The sequence below is a fragment of the Synchiropus splendidus genome, chromosome 13, assembly GCF_027744825.2.
Source record: "Synchiropus splendidus isolate RoL2022-P1 chromosome 13, RoL_Sspl_1.0, whole genome shotgun sequence".
Lineage (NCBI taxonomy): Eukaryota > Metazoa > Chordata > Actinopteri > Syngnathiformes > Callionymidae > Synchiropus > Synchiropus splendidus.
In genome coordinates, this window is record NC_071346.1 from 6,798,232 (window position 1) to 6,823,459 (window position 25,228).

At 43.5% G+C, this 25,228-nt stretch overlaps 1 protein-coding gene across 2 annotated transcripts; it reads left to right on the top strand.

Annotated features, from left to right (window-relative positions):
- The first annotated feature begins 526 nt into the window (after window positions 1-526).
- camsap2b (calmodulin regulated spectrin-associated protein family, member 2b) lies at window positions 527-24,978 on the top strand. 2 transcript variants are annotated; one of them, XM_053883378.1, is made up of 22 exons: window positions 527-1,034; window positions 4,174-4,433; window positions 10,725-10,904; window positions 11,027-11,110; window positions 13,693-13,834; window positions 14,618-14,757; window positions 15,881-15,971; window positions 16,064-16,159; window positions 16,680-16,749; window positions 16,804-17,085; window positions 17,435-18,110; window positions 18,231-18,362; window positions 18,992-19,211; window positions 19,272-19,464; window positions 19,532-20,126; window positions 20,270-20,406; window positions 20,799-21,010; window positions 21,092-21,179; window positions 21,415-21,480; window positions 21,887-22,002; window positions 23,486-23,604; window positions 23,664-24,978. In XM_053883378.1, exons 1-22 carry the CDS (start codon window positions 905-907, stop codon window positions 23,961-23,963), a joined length of 4,329 nt encoding a protein of 1,442 aa, XP_053739353.1. In that variant the 5' UTR covers window positions 527-904; the 3' UTR covers window positions 23,964-24,978. The 2 variants fall into 2 exon arrangements, with proteins under 2 accessions (XP_053739353.1, XP_053739354.1); XM_053883379.1 differs by lacking the exon at window positions 21,415-21,480.
- The last annotated feature ends 250 nt before the right edge of the window (window positions 24,979-25,228 follow it).

Sequence of the window (25,228 nt, forward strand, 5' to 3'; positions counted from 1 at the left end):
ATACTAAATAAAAAAAAAAATACGATAAATATGTGTGGAGATTATGTTCTATACTCTATTTTAAGTGTTTAGTTCTCTTTCATATATAAAAAGCAACGAAATAATAATGTTATGCTACCAAAAGAAGCCAATTCTTGAACTAAATTAGTAATGACTGGATTGATATTAAGGAATATATCTATATCTATCGAGATTTCTCTCTCTCTCTTTTTTTTTTTAATTTCAGCGTATTAAATGGATATTGTAAAGAACAACTGGGCTGAAGTTTTCACAGACCGGTAACGTTTTCCACGTAATAAACAACGACTTTTTTTTTTTTAGTAACTTCCATTGATGTCTGTTCTTAAAAAAAATCTTCCAAGTACATACCACTTGTAGTGTACTGTTGTGTGCAATAGTTTCATCCTCCCAGATGTGAAGACAGTCTCCCCTTAAATTGTTTTGACTTCTGACAGAGATGAACAGAGAGGGTGGGTGGAACACGCATGCGCAGTGTGCCGTATCCTCAGTTCTGCGCGGCAGGAAAAGCGCAGACTAGAGAGAGAGAGGAGAGGAGAAGGGAGGAAAAGGGAAGAGGACCAACGTGTACGGCATGACTTCGTTGTATTTCTAGCCTGGATTTATCCTCGGATATTGCTCTGCTTCTCTCCGCGGCGCGGCTCAGCTGCTCCGTTATGTCGGCGCGCAGTCAGGATGTGAGGAATGAAACAAGTCTGGAGGAATCCTGCTCCCGAACCGTCCGTCCGGCGGTCGTGTGACATCTGAGCACAGTCGTGATCGCCAGCCTCACGTCCAAAGTTGCTGTCTTTTGTCCTTCCGCGCGGGGTATTTTCGCTCTGGATGGGATGTGATCTTCTGGCAGGAGAAACTCCTCTGGAAGACTGAGAGACTCTGACAGGGAAAGATGGGAGACGACGGGGGGATGAGACGGACCTTCATCGTTCCCACCATCAAGAGCTTCGACCACTACGACTTCAGCAGGGCCAAGATCTCCTGCAGCCTGACCTGGCTGGTGGCCAAGGCTTTTGGCTCGGGTAGGTTCGAGCCCCATTTCTTTCATGTGACAGCACATGAAACTTGGGCGGGGAGTCATTTAAAATGGCTTCTTTACAACTACCAAGACTCGGTTAGTTAAAGTTGCAGTGTGTGAAATGTGATGACCACAGGGAACCAATCACGACCCGCTCAATCCTGAAGGTCCAGTTGGAGCACGACACTAGAACAAACCCAAACAAGTCATGAACTTCCTCCCACAAGGAGAGCATTGGTTCCTACAAGGGTCTGACTGTTGGACGTCAGTTGACATCCACTTCCAAAGTTTACTGTGAGTGGGGGACTGTGAATTGTCGCCACAGTGACCCGATACTTCACTCAACAGAACCATTCCACGATGATGCTTGTTGCCAAATTCTCCGCTAAGATGGATCATAATTACTGCGAGCACTTTTACAAACGTTTGAGGCGACAATCCTGTGGTCTGTTTTGGGGTGAGGGTCAAGTCAACTTCACTTGAATTTGTTCTCAAAAGAAAGATGGCAACGCCTCACTCCAATGATTCAGAATATTTGGGACTTTTTCTTCTTCTACTCCACGTACTGTGGTTTACCATAGTATCCAGGACAAGATGGATCTAAGAACTGTTTCATGTACAAGTAAAAATGCGTCAAAACTAAACTCTATACTGCATATTTAAAGTGTCCACAAATGACTGATGGAGAGTTTACTGCAAAAATAACTGTGCTCCATGAGCCCGACCATGTTATGTAACTGTTGTTGTGGCTGTTTACTGACCAGATGAACACGTTGGGGTTGTTGGTTCTCCCATCCAGATTGGAAATTCGCGAAGCTTATTTTGTAATTTCGGCCCGACTAGAAGTAGAAAATACAAGTTTTTAAAGGAAGATCCCTCGCGGCTATTTGTTTTTAGTTGTACACATGAGTTTTCTTGACGTAAACATTGGTCGGTAGGAACAGTAACAACAGCAGCGAATTCTCTGCGTCAGTAGTTTTCCGTACCCATGACTGCATGTCAGCTCTGGCCGTCATCCTCGGTGTGGTCTGGAGTAATTGTAGCCTGCCCTCATGCTCAGATGTTCCCAGCCCCTCTAACCGCTGCTGCTTCTGCACATCACATCCACCAGTGTGTTCCATCACAGACACTGGCGATCGAAGTAAGAAGTACAAGTGGCTTGTTTAGGTCCTCATGGCATCACCCAGAATACAACAAACTAACTTATGAAAGACAGTCTGCAACTAGAGTAGTAACCAGAAACATCTGTTAGCACGTATGAATACATGTAAACACAAATTGGCTTTGAATTGAATGATGAAAGAAGCAGTCGGAAGGCAGACAAAATTATGTTGTAGGAGCAGGACACTAGTCCATGTCTCCTAAAACTCTGTTCGCAGTGACATGAAGCGCTCCGCATTGACGCTGAATTCTCCGCATGGTTGTCATTATTTACTGATAACTATTTCAGACCCAAAGTTGCAGCAGGACCGCCTGAAAAAAACCGACCCAACCTTGTCTCTACAAACTCAGTCAAGGCTCTGTCATCAGCGAGCTCCAATACAAATTCAGCGTATGACATAAGGACACACAAATGTACAGCAAAGGGCCAGGACAGGATCTACTCCTGTGAAAGTATTTACACAGCAGGAACACACGACGAGCGACTGTAAATAAAGCAAACTAGCACTGGATGGAACTCAAAATGGTGGCTGCTGTTGGCCAGAACAAGTTGGTCATAACACTGCTGACTGTGCTGAGTCGGGATCCTGAGGGTCTCCTGGAGACCAGTCATCTCTTCGCCTGCGCTTCCTGTGGCAGCTACTTCCTGTCAATTTCCTCTTTGATGGTCCACACAAAAGAGATGGGTTTTCCCTGGAGCTGGCTTTTCATACACTTCAAATTTGAGCATTACTTTCGAGCAAAATACAGCTTACCATCTCAAACAAATGACAAGAAACTAAACACAAAGTCACACGTGGGTTAAGAAGAAGAATTCCCCTTTATAGTGAACTGAAATCAGCTTTAACAAGATTTTTTTAGCTTTAAATGTCATTAAATCGGTGATGATAATCTCATTGTGTTCAATTTTTTGGTCTATATCAAGTACTATTTGAGTATAGATCCAGCAAACAAGTCTTCTTACATGAGACTTCCACGGGCTGCTAGAGCCATCCAACCACAACCACTGGAAACTTGCTGAGGTCTGATCACAAGAGCCATGTGACTTTATTTTTAACTACGTTTAAACCCAACGAGTTTAAAGGGACGATAAAAGCTGTACCTTTTAGTCGGATTCCGAAGTTACTGGGTTGTTTTCCTCGGTGTGATTCAGAGGAAATGACCCTTCTGCACCAGGAACACACACACACGCACTCATACTGGAGCAGATCAGTCTTCATGCCTGTAGTAAACACACAAACACACACGGTAAACACTCACATTCCCACAATAATGAGCTGAACTTTGAAATATGTGAGGGGAGAATTTATGAAATAAAACTTTGGTAATGAAGACTTTTGTGATGTCTGTTCAAGGCATATTTTTGCCAGAAGCTCAGTATGAAATGGAATCAAACTGCACAGTTATTGAAGTTTGTCTTTGTATTACAGAGTAATGTGTAGCACAATCCTCTATGTAATCAAAAATAATATATCCATTTTGTATATATATATATATATATATATATTTTATCTATAGGGTCTGATAATAATACAATTCTTTGATTTAACATTACGGTCAAAACATGTTTGAAATTCGGGTATTTGCCGTGTCATATCTGTCAAGAGCAAAACATAAGTGACTGCAACATGTGTGTAAACCCAGCTCCACACAGAACACACATACACGCACGTTGTGTGCTCACAAGACATCAGTCCTGTGCTGCGGAGCGAGGAGTGCTGATAAACAGACACATGATTTTAGTTTTCTGGTTTGATCATGTCAGCTGTGAGAACAGCGCGACTGCAGACCATGTGACCTCAGCAGATGAGATGTGTTGGTGCTACACACAGCTGCTTATTGTTGTTGATGTGTCATACGTGATCTCGCCGTGATATTGTTAAAAAAAAAAAAGGTTTTAATATATTTCATTTTTTCCTTTCCCAGGCCACTTGCTTAGCTAGATCTCTAACTGTGTCTTTCCATTTTTTCACTCCAACCAGATGAGGTTCCGGAGGATCTGGCGGACCCCTTCTACAGGGACCAGTACAAACAGGAACACCTGAAGCCTCCCGTGGCTCTGCTGCTCCAGTCGGCTGAGCTCTACTGTCGGGCAGGAAGCCTGATCCTCCGCAGCGATGCGGTCAAACCTCTACTGGGACACAACGCTGTGATCCAGGCCCTGGCTCAGAAAGGCCTCTATGTCACTGACCAGGACAAACTGGTCACGGAGAGAGACCTCAGCCGCTCGCCCATACAAATGGTGAGTGTGACTGCAGAGTGAGTTGACGTTTTATGAAAAGTGGGACACGCCATACATAGACACGCCCACTCGCACCAGGTAAATGAACTGAGACTGCTGCCACTAAAGCCATGTGACAGCAGTGATGTCATATGATCACTTTTCACACTCAGAACTTATTTGGAAAATCTGAATTTATTTTGAATACACGTTTCACAGTGCACTGCAACAGATGAAGGGCTTCTATCGGGTTGTAAGAGCCAAAAAAAAGTATCCTAATTTAGCATAGTCAGTTGTATAAAATGATAATCTTTTATTATCAAATGTGCTCAGCTCTTCAGATTCTGTTGACTAATATATGGAATAAGGGTCTATGAAAATATCAACACACTCAAATATTGCGATACTTGATTCGGTGATATTGTCTTGATGTTTCAAGTTGACTAGATCAATGTTTAATACATAGATATTTAGATGTGCTGCTGCATTTGTGATGTGTTTAAAAGACGTTTTCTGTTTGTACATTGGAGTTATTTTGTTGATAAAGGGAGTGAGTGAGAGAGAAAGTTAGTATAATATTGGACTGCATTATCAGATTTTCCACCTTAAAGTGATGGTTTTTGTTGCAATAAATTGCTGAACTAACAGTATCGCAATGTATCATATCGCCACTCCTGTATCGCGATATATATCGTATCGCAAGATACCTGCAAATACATAGCCCTAATGTGAAAGTTAATTTAAGATCAAGATCAACTGAAATAGCGACTAAAACACGAGTCATGTCGTATTCAGGGTCTGACTAATAATCTAGATTATCCTCATTCAGGTAATGAATGAACTCTATATAAAGCAGTCGAGTATTTGTGTAAAGTATGAGTGTCTGACTTTTCACTCATTTTCTGTGTCGCTGGAAGAGAAACAAACACGAATGTCGGGTTTCCTATAGCAACCTATGACTCACTGTTTGGTCTTTGTATGTAGACAAACAAGCTGAAGTTTGATGCGTCTTAGTGTTTTGCTTCGGCTCCTTTTCAGCCACTCATGGATAATGCAATTTGAAACTATGATTCCCTCACTCTGTCAGACTTAAGTCTTAGAATAATACAGAGGTTGCATGTACGGGAGTCTTGTATTGGACAGCTCATGGAAGTGAGTGGAGGCGGTAGAAAGGTTGGGCGAGGCTAAAGACGAGTCAAGCTTCTGCACTTTTAATGGGAGGTTTTGGGCCCTGCGCATGCAGAACAGTCAGGGATGGATGTGCAGATCCACCCCATCTCTGCACAACATGTCGCTGGAAGATAAAAGAGCGACATAAAGGAAGGGAGTGATGCAATGAATCAGATTCCCCGATTGACATTGGCTGTCCTCAGCGACAGCGATGTCAACTCGCAGGTGGTTGGAGATCTTGTGCCTACGCTACAAGGTGTCTGCATTGCAGTGCTGCGTCTCCTCCCTCCCTCTCTGCGGCGCTCCGTCTCTGACTCTCCCCTTCTGTGCCCTTCTGAGTTGCCATCACATCTGCCAGCCCCCACATTTTAATATTTTTTTTTCTTTTTCTGGCCTTCCTCACTGCAGGTGATTTAAGCTTTCACTGCAAAAAGAGCTGTAGGATGCTGTTAATCATTTCCATCATAGCGGCTCCGTCATCGCAGCTTTCTCTCGACCCTTCCCTCAGGGTGACACGCGGAATGAGAGTGATGCTGTGTGTTTATTTTACGACCTCTTTTTCTTCACATAACATATAGGTTTCACACGTTAAAGGAGATCATTAGTTAAACTGGGGCATTACAGAAACTATGTGGTCGATCAAAGCATGTTGCAGCAAAATAGGTCACAGAGTTCAACTTTAAGTTGCATCTATACAAGATCTCAGTCAGGAAGCTTAGCCCTAACCCTATATGTTTGTTAGTCTGTATGCTGCTTGATGAACAAAGCATGTCTGAATGTGGTGTTGTATATAGATAAATAAATAAATATGTATGTATGTAAATTGTTGTAAACACTTGTTAAACATTGTTTTTAGATTTGAATGACTCAAAATGCGGTGTGGAAGGTATGTGTCCTTTGATGTGTACTATTAATGTTTTGGGTGCTGTAGCGTTCGCCATTTCTCCTCTTGCTTCGCATTGTGCTCAGAGAACTATGATGTTTAGTCGCCTCATGTCGATTATAGACGACTGTGTCGATTAGTTGTTGCAACCGTAAGTCAACCTTTGTCTTGCACAACTTTCAGGCCTTCTGAGGACTAAAGAAAATGCAAACATTTGAGGTGGGAACTGTATATCTCTGAAATTGTTAAATTCAGCTTCACATGTACAGGTCCGCATTTCTAGCATTATACTACACACCTGCTGCACTCATTGCTTATCAAATTTCAACCAGAAATGCCACATACCAGTCCCTGTAGTCCTGGCCTTCAAAACTGATCTCAAAATATTTACACATTTTATCAATATTTTTAGCAACAACTTCAAAGGCATCACACTTTTTGAGTGCTTCTTTGTGGTCAAAGTGAAACTTTCCAACTTAACATATCAGTCGAGCTACAGCAAATCCTCTCCCCGTTGGTCATAAGTTTTGGGTAGAATTGACAATAAAAGCTACTTTGACCTTAAGTGAACAAGCCGGCTCTCAGAGCACGAGGTCACGAAAGGAAAAGACGAACTGGAAAGAGACCTCAGAAAGAAAGAAGGAAAGACCCAGGGCATACAGGAGAGATCACTGCTTTCATGCTGGCTCCTTTTCACGGAGATTTTGTGTTACGCATTTAGTCGTGAAGTTAAGTAATGTTTCCCACAGTAACCGTCTTGGTGCGTATTTGTGGACTCCAGATCATTTCAGGCTGCAGTCGTCAGTTGTGGACGATTGTAAATCTGCTGAGAAAAATGATGACCAAGTGCTTTTTCCAAACCGTGGAATAACTCAGGGGGAGTGGGAGGAGCCTGGCTCTCCGCGAGAGGACGGACGCATGTCGAGCATAAAAGGGGAGGGGGTGCTGCCTCTTCCAACTGGCTGCTTTCCAGGTGGAAGCAGGAAAGTAGAGCAACAGATGAGAGGGGAATGTTGAAGTCTGCAGCCTGATAAGTGAAGGATGCTCTGAGTAGGAAGATACGAGGTGCGGTTATGAAAGGAGGGAGTAGGGGTCAAAGAAAGGAGGGAAATACTGCTGCTGCATACTGGAGGGTAGGGTCTCAAATCCCGTCTGCTGCACAGCTGAGACCCTCCCAGAGCTGTGGAGACCTGATGGGGCTCCTTTGCTCCTTTTTCTCACAGCACCATTTCTTCCTGACTGTCTTTAGAACTTATTTGGTTGCTATAGCATCTCGACACATATTCTGGTTTAATGCATGTGAACACCATTTTAATATGGTCTGCTCCCTCATCTCATTATACTTATGTAATATTTATGATATAATATTAATTATTATTGATAATTATAATATTAAAATATTATAATTATTAAGCCAATGTTTGCTCAGAACATTTCCTTTTTATGTTTTATAATTTAATTACGGCCCGTATAAAATGTCCATTTATTTTTCATACAACTTTAGTTCACATCAAAATTCCTCTAATATTTAAAATATGGTCTGTATTACAATTAGATTTGACAAATTATTCAACATTAATCATGTTATGAAATAAGAATTTTTCTGATATGGTTTGACTTGATGTGATATTTTAAGCATTTATACGATCGTACATTTGTTTAAAATAAATTTAAAACATTATTGTTGCATTTTACAACTTAAAATTCGCTCTCTAAATCTTGTTCTTTCTAAGGTTTTGTTCCTATATTTTCTTGATGTTAATGTGTGGTGTGTTTCCACCTCTTGTTCAGTGGAAGTGTGCGTGGGAAATGCAGAGAGGGAGGGCATTCTTTTCAGAGCGCTTTACTGCTAGTGCACACTGGACATGTAGGTGTAACGCCGTACAATAAAAGAACAGAGTCTTGTCCGGAGGCGAAGGGACAATAGTGAAAGTTTGACTGACAGCCTACTTTGATTATTTGTTTGCGCAGCTGAATGAAGATTCTGTGTCAAGTGCTTTGATCAAAAGTACACAAACACTCCTACCTGCAGCCACAGGCCACGGCAGCGATGCTCTCTTCATGCTGCTCGGGAACAAACCGCGGTTCTTTGTCATGCCGGCCCTTATAAGGTGTGACGTCTCCTCGAATGGTTCAGACGCTCCAAACACTGAGCTTTGTGAGGGAACAGATAACAGACTGCACATGGTTTTAAAGTATCTGAGCTGTATTGTCAACAGTCTGTCTGTTGGCCTATAAGCAGGAGCTTAACACACTTGAAATAAATCCACGTTTACGGCATGTGTGTTCAGTTAAAGGCTTTTATGGGTTCAGTGGAGACCCAAATAGTTTGGGTCAGAAGCTCAGATATCACCATTGGGTTATTACATAGCGATCAGTAATAACTCTTTATTATTAAGTTGCCTTACTAGTTAGCATCATGCTAAATGAGTGCAGCAAGTGTATAGCTATGTTAGCGCTTTAGCAGTGATTTTCACCCAATGTTTTTGTCCAACATTTATTTTATCGATACTATTAGATACCTTTTTAAGCATTTTAAGTCACCGATTAATAGTGAGACAGAAGGGGGCAGTAGTGTCACGGAACGCGTGTGCACAACCCAGTAGAAATCAAGCAGTGGTTGTGCCGGTTTAAGTACCAAACTCCATTACTCTTGAACATTTCATGAAAATATTGAAATCTCTCATAGCATTTCAGGTTATTTTGCTGACAGACCCACAAATGGAATACAGTGGTACCCCGGTTCTCGACCACAATCCGTTCCAGACGGCCGTTCGAGAAGCGATTTGTTCGAAATCTCAATCAATTTTTCCCATTACAATGAATGGAAAAATAAATGATGCGTTCCAAGCCTTAAAATAGTCTTTTGTAGGAGTGAGTGTAGAGTGTCTGCTGCAGGTGGCTGTTCCTCTATGTGTGTGGCCGCTGCATGTGGGAGGGGTTGCCGAGTGAGTGATGTCTCTCCAGAAGTGAAGAGGTGCCCGGTGCGTGTCCAGCTCTGAATGTGCGCTTCTGTGCAGTTTGGCTGTGACAAAGTCATAAACCAAGTCACGCTCTGTCCCAGACTCGCCTCATCCCTGTCCCAGCTCCAGCCCACAACAGGACATCAAACCCTGGAGTGGAGGTGTGGAGAGCGAGCACCTCCCCTGTGGCACTCTACCACGGTCCAGTGTGGAGACAGGAAAGGTTTTACACCTCAATATGGAGAAAAAACAGTCAGTAAATGGAGCTAACGGGACACGTCTGCATACAGAGGCTGCGTTATATACAATAACACAGCGTGCCGTGGGTCAGCTGATCCACGCATGTTATATTTTTTACAGCTTTTTTCGGGGGCGTTCGAGTTCTGGATTTTCGTTCGAAATCCGAAGCAAAAAATCTCAAAATTTTTGTTCAAACTCCGATTTGTTCGATTCCGGGACGTTCGAAAACCGAGGTGCCACTGTATGTATTTTCTTCCTGAAGTTACCAGAGAGTCAGTTTGCATCAGGCTAAGGAGATTTAAGTGAAACTTGCCTACATACATTTGTAAATCTGTTTTCAGCGAGGGACCAATAAAGTTTGTCTAATCTAGTAATAATAGATGTTCATTTCAATCCCGCATCAAACAACAACAACTCCAATCTAATTTGCGTATTATAATCATTGGAGTTAAATGCTGTAACTTTGATCACACCGTGTTTGCTGCGCACATTTCCATAAGCTTCTTTAGTCATGACGAAGGTTGTATGCAAATGAGTTCTGAAATGGTTCAAACACAGATGAAATCCGTTGGATTTAAATGATAATCATCTTTTAAAGTCTCCCTCATTAAGTTAAGCTTTACAAACCTGAATAGCTGAGCTATATTTGAAGCAGACAATGGAATTGTTGCAGTGATCTACTGGTTTTTAGAGGAAATACTGGCACCCAGAGGGAAGTTGTGACTCACCAGCTGGACTCAACAGACTGGACCAGCGCTCGCGTGTTTGTGTCTATTAGCTTAAGGCACCTGGGTCGAGGAGACTGTCGATGTTTGTTCAGTTAGTTTGGACTTGAATGGATGCTGAGGTAAGCACACATCAGCACCTATACAAAGAGGCTAAATGTTTTTGAGGAGGTGTGACAGGAAAAGGAAGAGGGGGGTGGTCGTGCTGGCATGTGATTAGAAAGGCCACGAGAATGTCAGGCTTTGTGAAGGTGTTTGCGCCTGCTGAAACGTGAAAATGTCTTTAGTTAACAAAGTGTGTTTATGAAAGCGGTTTGATTTCGCCCTGCAGACGTCACACATGGCGCTCATCGATACCCTCATGATGGCGTACACGGTGGAGATGGTGAGCGTGGAGAGAGTCATGACCTGCATCGAGCGCTTTTCCTCCGCCGCGCCTACAGACAATGACAAAGACGTCCAGGAGCTGCCTTATGACACGGAGGACGCCATCACCACCTGGATCAATAAGGTAACCCTCTCACCTGCTCAGATCTTCATCATTGATGCAGAGTTTGGCACAAAAGATTTGTTGTGTGGGGCCCATGTTTTGCTGTTTTTTTTTTACCTAACCACTGTATTTTCTGACCACAGGTGAATGAACACCTGCGGGACATTTTGGTCGAAGAGCAGAAGCTGAGAGAAGCTTCCCTTCAAGAATCCTCCTCAGCACACAAGGTCAGTCCTCTAGCTTCAAGTCTTGAGAGTCAGCAAGCTCGGAAGAATCTATAGAAGCAGGTAAATATGTCAGACACATCAAACAATTCTGACAATGGACATATAAGTGCGGATTTGCAAAATCTCCCTGGACTGAAAAGGAACAGAAAGTTACCTTAGCAGCACTTAGCTTCTTTGTATTCCAATCTCATTGGTTGAAGAGGAATAAACTAGAACAAAGAGGGTTCTGACAAACCATTATATAAATAAGAAAGCATCAACGTGTTATTTAATTGCTATATTTTTCTGCCTATATGTCACTAAATGCATTGCACCTGAGTGGAAATGGCAGGATTATCTGTGGGGGGAAAAAAACGGTGACTTATATTGCGGAAAATACGGTACCTATTTTTCATTTGAAGTTTAATTCTAACATGACTCTTATAAAACTGTAGACCTGACACTATGTTATGTCCCACAAACTCATGCACACAAACAGTCTCACACGGACGCCTCTCCAATTCAGACGAACAGATGAGCTCAGTCTCAGACCAGCTGCAAAAAAACGCTGGCACAAGTCTGCAGTTGGGGCACAAATGTGCAGGGAGCGAAAGAGAACGGCAAACAAGTCGCAGAGAAGCAAGATGATAGGTATGAAAGAAAGAGAAACTAGTGGCTGGTAGTGAAGGTAGTGCTTCCTGCAGCATCACAATAGGTGAACTTTAAAAAGATTTTACTTTTTATTATCTTAAGCAGCATTATATGATTTGTATTCTATGATAATGTGGTGTGTGAAAGAGGCATAAGACTGACTATATGGCCAAAAATAGCTAGAGCAAGCGCCGTGAGTGTAGTTATGTAAGGCGTGTGACAAAAGACTGAATCCACTGGGACGCACACACACACACACACACACGCACTGTCACTATCAGGTCACAACTCCATAGGTGAAATATGTACAGGTATGGACCCAGCAAGCCCCTACCATGTTAGCAAAGTATTAACTTAAAATGCTTGGACAAAAGAGCAAAATACACATATATATTCTGAATATTTTCATGATTGAAATTAAAACAAGAGAACAAGAAAGTTTCAGTTTTCAAATCATTGGTTTTTCCTGCCATAAAATGTTGCCCTAAATAAATAAAAATATCTCCAAGTTACATTTATATTTGAGGATAGCTGTAAAAGCCAGCGAAGAACAAGCGTAACGCAGCGGCCCGTCAAACAGAGAGCTTCATTGACTATGAGACGAGAGTGTCGGTGGAGAGATGCACTGTAAGCCGTCAGTCAGCTGCTTTCCTCGGCCGCGCTGCGTCACACGGCTAACACTTAGAACAGAAGTCTATTCACTGAGGAGGAGGAGGGCTTTACATACACACACACTCATTAGAGGAAGAGCACAAGACACTTCTCAGCTATTCTTAGAGCGTGTGTAACTCTTCGCTCTGGTCTTATGACTGCGCAGCATCTTGGGTGTGTTTTGACTGTGGGAATGTCTGCGTTGAACACAAGTGAAGAAGAAAATAGGAGAAAAAAAAAGTGATTTTCTTGTTTAGAGTCGGCAAGTTGTAGTTAGATGTTGAGCTGACTGCAGATAGATCCATGGCTGGAGCTAATCTCATGATCTCATAAGCTGGAAAAGTTGAGAGGTGAGCTCTGGATAATGGGCTGGTCCATGAGTCAAGGAGGTTTTTTTCTCACCTCTTCTGCTCTGACTTAAAAAAAAATGCTTTCTTGTTTGCAATAATAATATTTAAGAATTTGTACTTTAGGAGAACAAATACCTGAGTCAAAATGATTTTCCCGTTTCAGTCACCTCTGTGTCTGATAACTAATTCTATCTACTGTTTCTTGTTGTCCAAACGTCTATCTCCATCAAGTCCTCAGACAAATGGTACTGGAGAATAGTACCAGTAAGTCCGTCCAAGCAGCGAAGCGTCTGCTCACTCACAACCCACAGGTTCCTAACCCACCAACCCGTAACACATCCCGCTACTTCCTCACCTCTTAATATGTCAAATTAATATTTGCATGTGGCCTTTTCACCTACTACTTCATCCCCTGATTTTAGGTGAGCAACACCAAACCGCAATCTTCCCTTGGGGACTATCCAACGTTCATCTCTGTTGAAGACAAACTGAAGGCATTACATTGACATTACATTAATGAGGGTTGTATTATAAAGCCCTCTCACTAAAAGTCTTTGCTTAAAGTTATGAAAAATTCAGTGGAAGAGCTTCAGTCTAGTGGGTTTTGCTGTTACATCACAGCTTTCCAGCGCTTCTGATAAAAGGCGGAGGCACTAAAATTCATGGTCAGACTGTTATGCTGTGTCATGTGTTGCCACAGACAAAGACAAATGACTTTCAAACTGATCTATCACATGAGCTCACACACACACAAATATCATATATTTAAAATCGACAAATATCATATTATATATCAGTAAATTGCATGAACACATCCATTTCTTGAAGTGGACCCTGCCCAGCCTGCGCCCCCGGATTTTAACACGTGAATGATTGATGCGCATGAGCCCCAGAGTTCATCATCTTCATGACACATGGATGTGACGCCTGTGTCTGTTTCCATGGTTGCAGGCTCGATACAGGAGGGAGCAGGCTCAGCAGAAGAGCGCTCCGTCTCTCCCCCTGGTGGACAACCTGCTGAAGGACAACACAGATGGATGCGCCCTGACTGCTCTGCTGCACTTCTACTGCCCGCAGGCTGTTCGGCTGGAAGGTGGAGTCACGCTTTTTATTCTGTAACCACATCCAGATGCTATCGCTCTATATTGCGGCCTTTTTATTTCCTCTGCCGGCCACAAAATACATAAATCTAAAACCAAAAAATATACAAGATATACAAAAGTAACAGAAAAAACAAATATATATAATTTAAGTTTTGTTTTTTTCTGTTACTTTATATATATATATATATATATATATATATATATATATATATATATATATATATATATATATATATATATATATTGGTTTGTCAGCATAAATACAAAGCTGTTGAGCAGAGAAAAGTTTTGTAAGGGCGGCAGTGAGATCACTCGAAACAAAAGACTTCTTCACCGGCTCCTGCCATGTGACCTCATTTCTAAAAATGCTCTGCGTTCAGCCCTGGTTTGTCATGAGGACAATGTGCTGGAGAACCGTTAGAGCTGGCTGCTGTTTCAAAGACAAACAACACTCACGTCTGTGCTCGCTGACTCTTGGGAGTCTCTGAGCTCAAACACATGGGAACCAGATGTTGGATCCAACTCAGCCCTGTTAAAGTGTCGCTACAGTGGTTGGACTTAAATGGCTTGTTGCTACAGTCGCTGTCGAAAACAACTTCAGGGGAATTGGTGATTCATGGAGAAGTTTTCAGACCTGGTTTGTCCAGCATCTGTCATAAACATAAGTGGGGTCATTTTCTCTTAAGTTGACTTATCTTCTCTTGTCTTCCTGTCTGGCCTTTGCTATCTCCCGTCCCTCGTGTGCACGTGGGACCCCTCCCGTGGCCGAGCAGATATCTGCCTGAAGGAGACCATGTCATTAGCTGACAGTCTGTACAACCTCCAGCTGGTGCAGGACTTCTGCAGGACCAACCTCAACCGCTGCTGCCACTTCAGCCTGGAGGATCTGCTCTATGCACATGCTTCTATAAAGGTACACTGCATATGATAATACCACTCAGTTTGGTGCCTCTTTTTGTTTGGTTTTACCCTATGCTTGACCTAAGCTAAGCGAACACATCTGAAAGAATGATCATCCGCCCTATTATTTAAAAAAAAACATCTATTTGCTGCAGTCTAAACACAGGGAGGAGAAGTAGAGCAGGAGTGGACGTTCTTACAGGCAGGAATGAGTCATAGAAGGAAAATCCGTGTAATGGATTTCTGTGCTGCAGTTTTCATTAGTGTGTGAGACTGCGTGTATTGGCGAGATCATTTTTTGCTACAATGGCTTTTGCTGCGTTGCCAGATGAAGGGACTGTGACAGTGTTTGTGTGTGTGTGTGTGAGTGTGTGAGAGAGAGAAGCTGCAGGCTGACTGCCCCTCCCACACACACAGACAGAGAGCAGATTCACAGTCCTCGCTTGTCTCCTCCTGACTCTTCTGTTCTCCCTCCTCTTCTTTATTGTCCTAAAAAACACATTTCACCCAAAAAAAGAAGCATTTTAAAAGGTGTCAAATGAGGTGTTGGACTGAATCCTCATCTCTGCCGAATCCCTTGGTCGACTCATCGATATTCAAGTCACAGTTGGTGCAAACTTCCATGCTGCTCAACAGCACTGGCCATTTTGCTCTCCGTCACGTCTCTTTCTTTCTTCATCGCTTGACTGTTCAGTTGCGTCCGTTATTTACGTCATGTTCATCATTATGCGGCTGGTGTGTTGTATTTCTCTGAAGTGTTGTTAGGCATGTTCTTGTTTAAATAAACTCAAGTGGAAACTATGTGGATAACTTTCCATTTTTAAAAGGAATTCTTGCTTGAAATTCAGTGTCTGAAAACAAAATAACCCCCGTCTATAAAGAAATCATAACTCATTTTAAAAAATGAGCGACATATCCATTCAATTAGGAGGAAAAGTGAAGACACAATGATGGAAAGACTGTCCCAGCCACTCGATCTTCCTCCTGATGTATTTCAGTCTCTTGCCTTGCTCCTCATCATTATAACAATCCGGTGAATAACAGCGAGAAAAAGGTCTCTCATCCCGTCACCTAGCAACAAAGGTCACATTGATTTGCAAGTTTACCAGCTCCAACTTGAGTGTGTGTCTTTGCAGAGTAACTACCTGGTGTTTATGGCTGAGCTGTTCTGGTGGTTTGAAGTGGTGAAACCCTCGTTTGTACAGCCCAGAACCTTTGACCCAAATGGTACAGTCGCAACGTCACATGATCACTTGCATGCTGCCGGTGTACTGGTCTTACGCTTGTGTTTTGAATTAACTCTGAATTTCCTTTTGCAGTGTGTGAGGTTGTCACCAACATGGCGCCCGTGTCCAGCCCGGTCAAACAGAACTATGCAGACAGACCCGATAGCCCAGAAAGTATCCCCCCTGCAGGTGACTATTCAATATTGAGTCATAACTATGATCATAAAAAAATACAATCATAATATAAAGTTACATCATGGATGGATTAGACTTCATTGAACACATTATTATTTAATATTAATAGTTTAATAAAAATTTTCTTTTTTGGCAAATTTATTTCATTTTCAAGTTAAATTTTTATTACATAATATCTATCTATTGTACTAGACTAAAGTAAAAAAAAAAGGTAAATAATTGAAGTTGAAGCTACATTGTTCTGAAGAAGGCGAAAGAAATTTCAGAGTTTTTTAAACAACTGTACTAAACTTAATATAAGCGTTACACATCTTAAACTGCCGCTTGGTTTAGTACTTTGCGCCCTCTAGTGGCCCTAAGCACAATGTTAATAACATTGAGGTTCTTGTCTTCGACTTTTATTTTACAAATCTGGTGTGTTTAAACTGTTTTATCTAGTTAATGTGTTTATTTTTGATCTGTTACATGAAGACAGGGATTGTTGCGCCAGTATTCATATGTACTTCTCCCGCAGGTATTATGAAGAAATCTACCTCAATGTCTTTTGTGGACGGCTGTGTCGGAACATGGCCCAAAGAGAAAAGGTGCGCATCTGGAGTTGACGTTTTAAATTGTTGCTAAAGTCTCTCCTCCTTCAGGACGACTTCGCGGGGAATTTCCTTTGAGATTCCTCTGGATGGCGACGCCACAATGCCGCCATGTGAAGCTGCAGCCTCCCGTGGGATGACGCGCTCGGCCAGCAGCGACGGACTGGGTTTCAAAGTTCACTATGCACCTCGAGGAGGCATGAAGCGCCATGTCTCCCTCACGCCTGTTAATGTAAACGGCCAGGGTGGACACATACAGGAGGAGGAGGAAGACGTCACCTCCAACAAGCCTCTGGCACGGAACAACACCTTCTCCGTCAAGAACCAAAGCAGGTACACAAAAGTGCTTCTGCACTCTCTGTTTATATGGTGTCATTGAATGTCTGCCAAGAAACTGCAACTGTTCTAGTAAATCTACTTGAGGATTTACTTTATTTTTAACTTGGTTCTGATCCATATTATAGGTTTTACATGCTTCACTATTTCAATTTTTAAGCGACATTGAAAGTGTGTGAATGATTCTATCTATGTTAATGTGTCAATTTAGTTTATAAAAATAGGAATATTTGAGTAAATATTCAGCTATGTGACTCAAACGTTGTCCTCCATTCATTTTAAGCCTAAGAGGTCTTCACATATGAGAATGAAATCACGAGCTTCACCTGTTTTCTGTGGCCCGCAGGTGCTCCAATGGAGTTCTTCCTGATCACAGCCCTAGCTATCACCACGGTAACCGTATTGGCCACCGAAGCCCTTCAACTCCTCCGAGCATAGAGGAAGCCCTGAAGATCATCCACAACACAGAGCTGCCCCACGCCAGCCTGAGCGTGGGCAGCGCAGACAATGGTTTCTTTCTTCACGGGGGAGAGCCAAGCGGCGTCCCGGGTCGAGGAGACGACCCGGGTTCGGCTAAAACTCAGTTTAATGACCATGATGCTAACTCAGTGTCCACTGATGAGGTGGACACAGGCATCCACGTGAGGACAGAGGACATCCAAAGCTTGGACGAGGACTCCTCCTCTCTAAGAGACTATTCAGACATGGACCCTGACTGTGAAGCCATGACCCGGTCGTGCCCCCTGCCTGCGAGGAGTAGCAGCCAAAGCAAAGCAGTTTATGCTCCTAAAGCTGACAGTAGAAGCAGCGACGGAGTTATGAGAGGCAACTCAGCGCCCACCCTCCCCAGATCCCACACTGTCAGTCCTGCATCGTCCTCGGGCGGATCCGGCGGGGCATTGGTGCGGATGACCAGCTTCGCTGAACAGAAGTTCAGGAAGTTGGAGGGGAGGAGCAGCGGAGGAACAACGCCAGAGAGTTCAGATTCTGGTTCACCGTATACGCAGAGAAACAACCTTCAGGTATAGACGAACTGGATCTACACACCCTTATCCATGTTGTCAGACCTACCGACAGTTGAAGTATCAACTCACATTGCCGAGTTCTGTCAGCTTCAAGACGCTATAAACTCTCCTTTCCAGATCTCTTCCCCGCCTCTGCCAATCACTACGCCCGCTCGCAGAGACCCCTCGCATTTGATAGCGTCAGAGATGATCCAGCTGAGGATGAAACTTGAAGAGAAACGCAGAGCAATTGAAGCCCAGAAGAAGAAGGTGAGAAACCCAGAGCTAACATGATGCTGTTTTAGAACAGGCAGTGATTGAAGGACAGCAGACGTGACATCAGAAATGTTTTCCCGTCTGCACAATGATATTGACCGACCAAAACAGATGGTTTTCTGCGCACAAATTGGGCACTGCATTTGCATTGAATGCTGCTTGTGCTTGAGACAAAGTTCCTCAATCACATGTCAGTGAACACCATGAACAAATGTTCACCTGGACTTAGTGAAATTTAAAAATAACAACTAGACCACTCAGTTTCTTTGTTTTACATTTCAGTAGAAAGCTTAAACTCCATCTTAACCGTTGCTCTGTTTGTGGTGGTTAGGTCAGTCTTAACCTGCCCTATCTAACTACTAAAAAGAGTAAATAAATGATATAAACTTGCCTGCTTGGGACACAAGCGCCTGGGTTGGAGTGATGTCACCTGCTGTGTCATGTCACCAAAAAGAGACAGTATCACTGTAGCCATTGGATTATGTAAAACTGTGGGGTAATTCACGATATTTATTAAAGAAATTATACTTTTATTTAGGGGATGAAAACAGTATAGTATCAAATATATATAAAAATGTTGAATTTAATATGTTAGGTGACAGACTTGACCTTTGACCTTCCAGGTAGAAGCTGCCTTCACTCGTCATCGCCAGAGAATGGGAAGAACAGCTTTCCTCAATGTGGTGAGAAGAAAAGGAATCACCGCTCCTCTCAGCCAGAGTGAATCACAAACTCCGGAGGCGGTGGTGTCCTCGAAGCCGCCGAGCCCGGGCAACATGGAACGAGCCGAGCGATGCAAGCCGGACGGAGCGGCACCCAAAACGCCTTGCGAGGATGGAGGAGGTGTGCGTCCTTCATCGCGGCTGCAGCCGCTCATTGAGCTGATGGTTGGTTTCGCTGCAGGTGTGACTCCGGCTGAGATGGACTTGGCTGAATACACGCGGTCCATCGAGCGGCTGAACACGTCGCTGGGGTTCCTGCAGAACGAGATGCAGCGTTTGGCTCAGCAGCAGGAAAAGATCATGGCCATGAGAGACCACCAGCAGCAGCAGCAGCAAGCTTGGGTCATCCCGCCTCCCGCCCCATCTCCTCACAGGTATTGCTCTTGTTCATCTCCGCCATGTGCAGTGTGACGTCATTCATGTTGGTGTTTCGCTGCTCAGGCAGCTGCGTGAGTTACGCAGCAGCAGCGTCGCTGGCCGAGGCTCCGTCGGCTCCCTGTCCCCTATTCTGTCCTCGTCTGGCTCCAACCGCACTTCTAACCGTTCCTCCTCGGGCATCAAGCGGCGACCTGCGTCCTTTCACGCCAGGACGCCTCGAACTCCACGACCAACAGATCTAAAGGTCACACCTTTCAGCCGAATGCTGAACACGCCGACTTCCGTGGACAGCTTACCCAGACTGAGGCGCTTCACCATGAGCCAAACCCAAAGCAGCTCTTTTGCCTACCTGGGGAATGAGGAGGCGACAAGCAAGGACAAAAGTGAGGCTGAGACGACGTGTGTCACCGCCCCTCACTCGCTCAAAAGTGGAGGACGTGAGGAACAGGAGGAGGGAGATCAGTCTAAGGATAACGTTGAACAGTCAAGGACTGCAGAGGTTCTGATCCAGCCGATGTCCGAGAACAGAGGAGAACCTCAGGACAGGAGGGAGGCTGCAGAGAGTGTGTCTGGACCAAAGCCTGCTGGGACTCAGGGAGAGAGTGGAGGGGACGCCTGGGGGGAGGAGCAGAAGATGTGCTGTGGATTCTTCTTCCAGGTGAGCGTTAAAGGCGACACGTTTTGAACCCAGAAAATGTATTGTATAACCTCGATATTCTCAAGTATTTACCTTAAAGATGACTGTGGTCTTTTCAAAATAAGTAGAGCTCTTTATGTGTTTGTTCTTCCCTTGAACATCAGGACGATGTGAAACAAGACGACGACATGGCAGCGAAGAAAGCAGCGCTGCTGGAGAAAAGGTTGAGAAGAGAAAAGGAGGCTCAGGAGAAGAAGCAACAGCTGGAGCAGGAACTGGAGCAGAAGAGAGAAGCTGCTCGGTTCGTCGCTCTTTTTTCAACTTTTTATTCCTTCGTACTGTCTGACTCCTACCTGATGCTATCTATCTATCTATCTATCTATCTATCTATCTATCTATCTATCTATCCATCTATCTATCTATCTATATCTATCATCTATCTATCTATCTATCTATCTATCTATCTATCCATCTATCTATCTATCATCTATCTATCTATCTATCTATCTATCTATCTATCTATCTATCTATCTATCTATCTATCATCTATCTATCTATCCATCTATCCATCTATCTATCCATCTATCTATCTCTGTCTCTGTCTATCTACCCATCTATCTTTCTATCATCCATCCATCCATCCATCTGTCCAAACAACGGAACCATCATGTGGGTCTCCACTGGTGTCTGCAGGTTGAAAGCCGAGGAGGAGCAGCAGAAGAAAGAGAACGAGAAGGCCAGAAGAGAATACATCAAGAACGAGTATCTGAGGAGGAAGCAGCTCAAACTGATGGAGGACATGAACGAAGTCATCAAGCCTCGATCTGGAAGCCTCAAGAAGAAGCCGCGACCCAAGTCCATCCACAGAGACATCATGGAGCCGTCCATCCCTGCTAAAGTGACAGGTGAGCAGAAAAGACAGAGGGCTTTTGGATGTGTTTGGAGATAACAAAGTTTTGTTGTGCTATTATTTGCTGCTGGTGCAGGGGTGCGTCCTCGAGGGTTCTCTGTGTCTAGTGTGTCTCTGGCCTCACTGACACTGGCCGACCATGTGGAGAACAAGAAGGCAAACAGGTGAGTGCTGTTGGTGTCTTCTAAGTCACGGAAGCTCCAAATGATGTGACAACAATAAGACATTTAGTGTGAAACTTCTTGTTAAGCTGGGTTCTTTTGTTGCACTCCCCTCCTCTTACACCGGACTCCTGTTTTGACTGAGATCTTTTTTTAATTTGCTTCTAACCTGATGTGAACTTCTGTGTCTATAATGGTCTTTTATTCCCTTGTTCTTTGTCCTGCATGCTTCCTTCAGAGGCAACAAAGTAGCCTCTTCGCATGTTCCGTTCTTTCTAAACTCTCCTAAAGAAAGAAAGGGAAGGTTGGTAACGCCTCAGAATCAGAACCTCCAAGATAGTTTGGCATCATTCCGCTGTGTGTAGCGCAACATGACATCACCACCGTAGAAAAGTCCGACCTGCACGTGTGACTTTCTCATCTGTCGCCTGGCTGCGCTCCTAACAACTGTGTTTATAGTGAGGCTTAAGATGGCAGAGAGGCTTCACTCCGCTTGGCTGAACTTACCCATTCATCCCTCATTGCACAGCCTGCTAGCACACATGAGCTGTAGTCAGCTGCAATGTAAGAGAGCAGACAGAGCTCTGGAAGTATGTCAGTGTCTGACCTTGTTTTTCAGTTTTCACTGTGGGTTCATGTGCACGTCTCTGCTACCGCGTGAGACAGGCTTTGTTTGTGCGTGTAACCTGCTGGTTTGTTATGAAACGCAGGCCCGACTCCACCGATGGGTTTTCATCTCACCCATCTACCGGCAGTCGCAATGGAGAGAAGGACTGGGAGAACGATTCCACCACGTCGTCGACTCCTTCAAACACAGAGTACACAGGTACCTGGGACTATTTCCTCTCAGCACAGGAGCGGGGTATTTAAATACAGGCCTCGTTTTGGGACTGGAATACGCATGAATTCGTGGCATAGACAGGAGAAAAAGCAGCATTGAGATCTCCTGATGAAGAAGAATAAAACTTGAGTTATGAATATTTTAAATTAAATAGGCGAGAATAAATCAGTAAATGAGGAAAATAAAAACTTGTTTTTTAACAGGAAAATACATCCGTTTTATTCTTAATAATTAGAAGTGACAGGGTTAAACTTCGTCAGTCAGTCATCTAGAAATAGTCTATTACGTATGAAAGATTTTTTTATTTTTTATGAAATCTGTGAAATCATTCTTCTTAAGTTTACATTCAGTGTGTCAAATGTTAGTTATTTCTCGTTCTCAAGTATGTGCAACTGCTGTTTCTTGGTTCGGGCAGTTGAACTTGCTGTCAGGCTTTACTACACGTGTCAAACTCAAGGCTCAGGGGCCAAATCTGGCCCATTAAGTCACCTTATGTGGCCCAAAAATGCATCATGAGAAAAAAAAAACATACGTAAGTTGCATTTTCTAGGGAGATTTATTTTACAAAATAAGTTACATGCAGCACCAACACCACAAAGGTCCACCGGCAAGGTCATTTGTATTCGTCCTGCCTTGAAGTGCTTGAACGGGACGTAGCCTTGAAGTTAGCCGACTGAGAAACAAGGAAGCAAAGGCAGGGGTTTTCTATTCCTGTAAAATATTAACTTTTAATTATGAGAAGTAAATAATTATCACTCATCTGCAGCTGCTGTGACCTTCAGGTGTCGGACGGTTCCGTGAGCAGCTACATTGTTCCTGTCACTTTATTACTATTATGTTTCACGCTGGATATTTTTCCATTTGAAGACACCAAAAACCAACATAAACATGTCTATTTCTCTCATACGTGTTGTGTTTTTTTGTCAGTGCATGACCACGCAAGATTTCAGGCGACCTTCTCGATCGCTGGTGGGACAGAATCAAGATTATCAGGGTGCAACACAGTCAGAAATAGCATTTTAGAATATGTGAAATTAGCCGCAGGACCAGCGACACAAGTCCACATAGTCCAGAAAATACAGGTATCAAAAAGTTCAGTACTTGGAAGTGCACCACATGCTTGTTCCCTTGCTAATGCTGATATCATGACCTTCAAAATGTAGGGTTCAACAGGACAGGATTTGAAACAGGTTAATGGGAATATGATGAAAAATGGGAGCGCAGAGGAACGCTGTGCTTGAAGATGTGAGTTGTTGTTGTGTGTAGTCTCTAACTAACACAGGCTAACTTTAATGTAAACACATAAACAGGAGATGTAAAGGAGATTTATTGGCCGAATATTTCAATTCAGTTTTAGCTTTTTCACTATTACCTTTTCAGCTTTGTCTCTAGCTTCAGTCTCCTCCAATTCTGACGCCGCTTAAAGCATCATAATCTGGATTCATCTAATGTTTATTTGTTCCTCTAGGACCTAAACTATACAAGGAACCCAGTGCAAAGTCCAACAAGTACATCATCCAGAACGCGCTGGCTCACTGCTGCTTAGCCGGGAAGGTCAACGAGGGTCAGAAAAACAAGATACTTGATGTAAGTGTTGCAAACACTTCCAAGGGATAAAGCAATGAACATGCCCTAAATCTTTGCAGGAAATAGAGAAGTCGGAAGCCAACAACTTTCTGGTGCTGTTCCGTGACGCCGGCTGCCAGTTCAGGTCGGTCTACGCCTACTGTCCAGAGGCGGAGGAGATCACCAAGCTGGCCGGCATCGGCCCCAAAACCATCACCCCCAAGATGATCGAGGGCTTGTACAAGTACAACTCGGACAGGAAGCAGTTCAGCTTGATCCCGGCCAAAACCATGTCCGCCAGCGTGGACGCCATCACCATCGCCAACCACCTGTGGCAGTCGAAGAAACAGGCCGCGCCGAAAAAACTGCAGCCCAAGTAGGGGACGATAGGAAAGATGGCGTCTGGATATCACAACTGGAATGTAGAACAGGCGAGTCTGTTCAAAAGCAGCCACACTCTGGACACGTTTGTGGGCAGCATGTGTGTTTGTCTGCCAAATAAAGAAAGGATTCAAAAGGCGCGCAGATGCCTTACCTAGAAGAACCACTGATGCACTGAATGTCACGCCTCTGACGGAGGCTGTATGGTCTCTAGATGTTCATTTTCGTGGCCTTATGCTTGTTTTGTGTCAAATGTTGTCTCCATGTTTGTTGAGAAAACCGCGCTGTTTTCCGATGTGCTCTGTAGAGTGACTGAAACTGTTTGGTGTGTCGTGAAGTGCCAAGAAAATCAGATCTTCAAGCGTGCCGTCAACAAAACCTGGAAACTCCACTTGAGAGACACTATTTATTTTCATAACACTCTCATATTCTAAACCTAATAGATTATTTTAATGTCAGTTTGTATATAACATGATCACCTTTTTAACACATCACATGCTTCTTTCTCAAACCCCTGACATCAGTGCTGACCACTCTGTGCAATCGAAGAATAAGTTATAGCACTACAGCTCCAAAACACTCGAAATGTCACTTTAATGGGCAGATTGTCTTAACATCAGACCTTATATGGGGTCCACTGTTGTAAATAAAGCACTTCAAGACGTGTCAATTGACGTCTTAAGTTGATGAATATACTCAGAGATGTTCCCACTTTTCAGTCATGCTTTTGTATTTTCATGTTGCGGTCGTGTTATTTGAACGTGTGTTGACACTGTACAGATATATTTTGGCATAAAAAGTATTTTTTGTAAGCGTTTATCTGAGGGCGTGTGCTGGGGACGGACGTGAAAGGACGTTGTGGCTGGGAACAATGAATGGAGTCAGGTTTTATTCTGGTGCAGTAATGTGTATTTTTGGTTTTTTATTTCACTAAATATGCTTAACAGTCGATGAAATCCCTTGTTTATTATTTGAGCGTAAATAAAAAGCCAGCTACCAACAGTGCCTCCTGGTCCTGACTGACGTCACAGTCGTTTGACTTGACTCACCTGAAAAGTAAACGAGGTAAATCGGGTTGAGTGATGACTGAGATTGTCGCGGCCATGTTTGTTCTGTGACACATTAAAAGTACATGCGGGGAATTGAGGCGAACGATTATTCTGGGTGGAAAATTGGAGTGATTCAATAATAAAATGGACGTTATAGTGTGAACCTCACAAAATGAGAGTCACTTATGGAGCGTTTCTGTTCGTCCCAGCGCGGT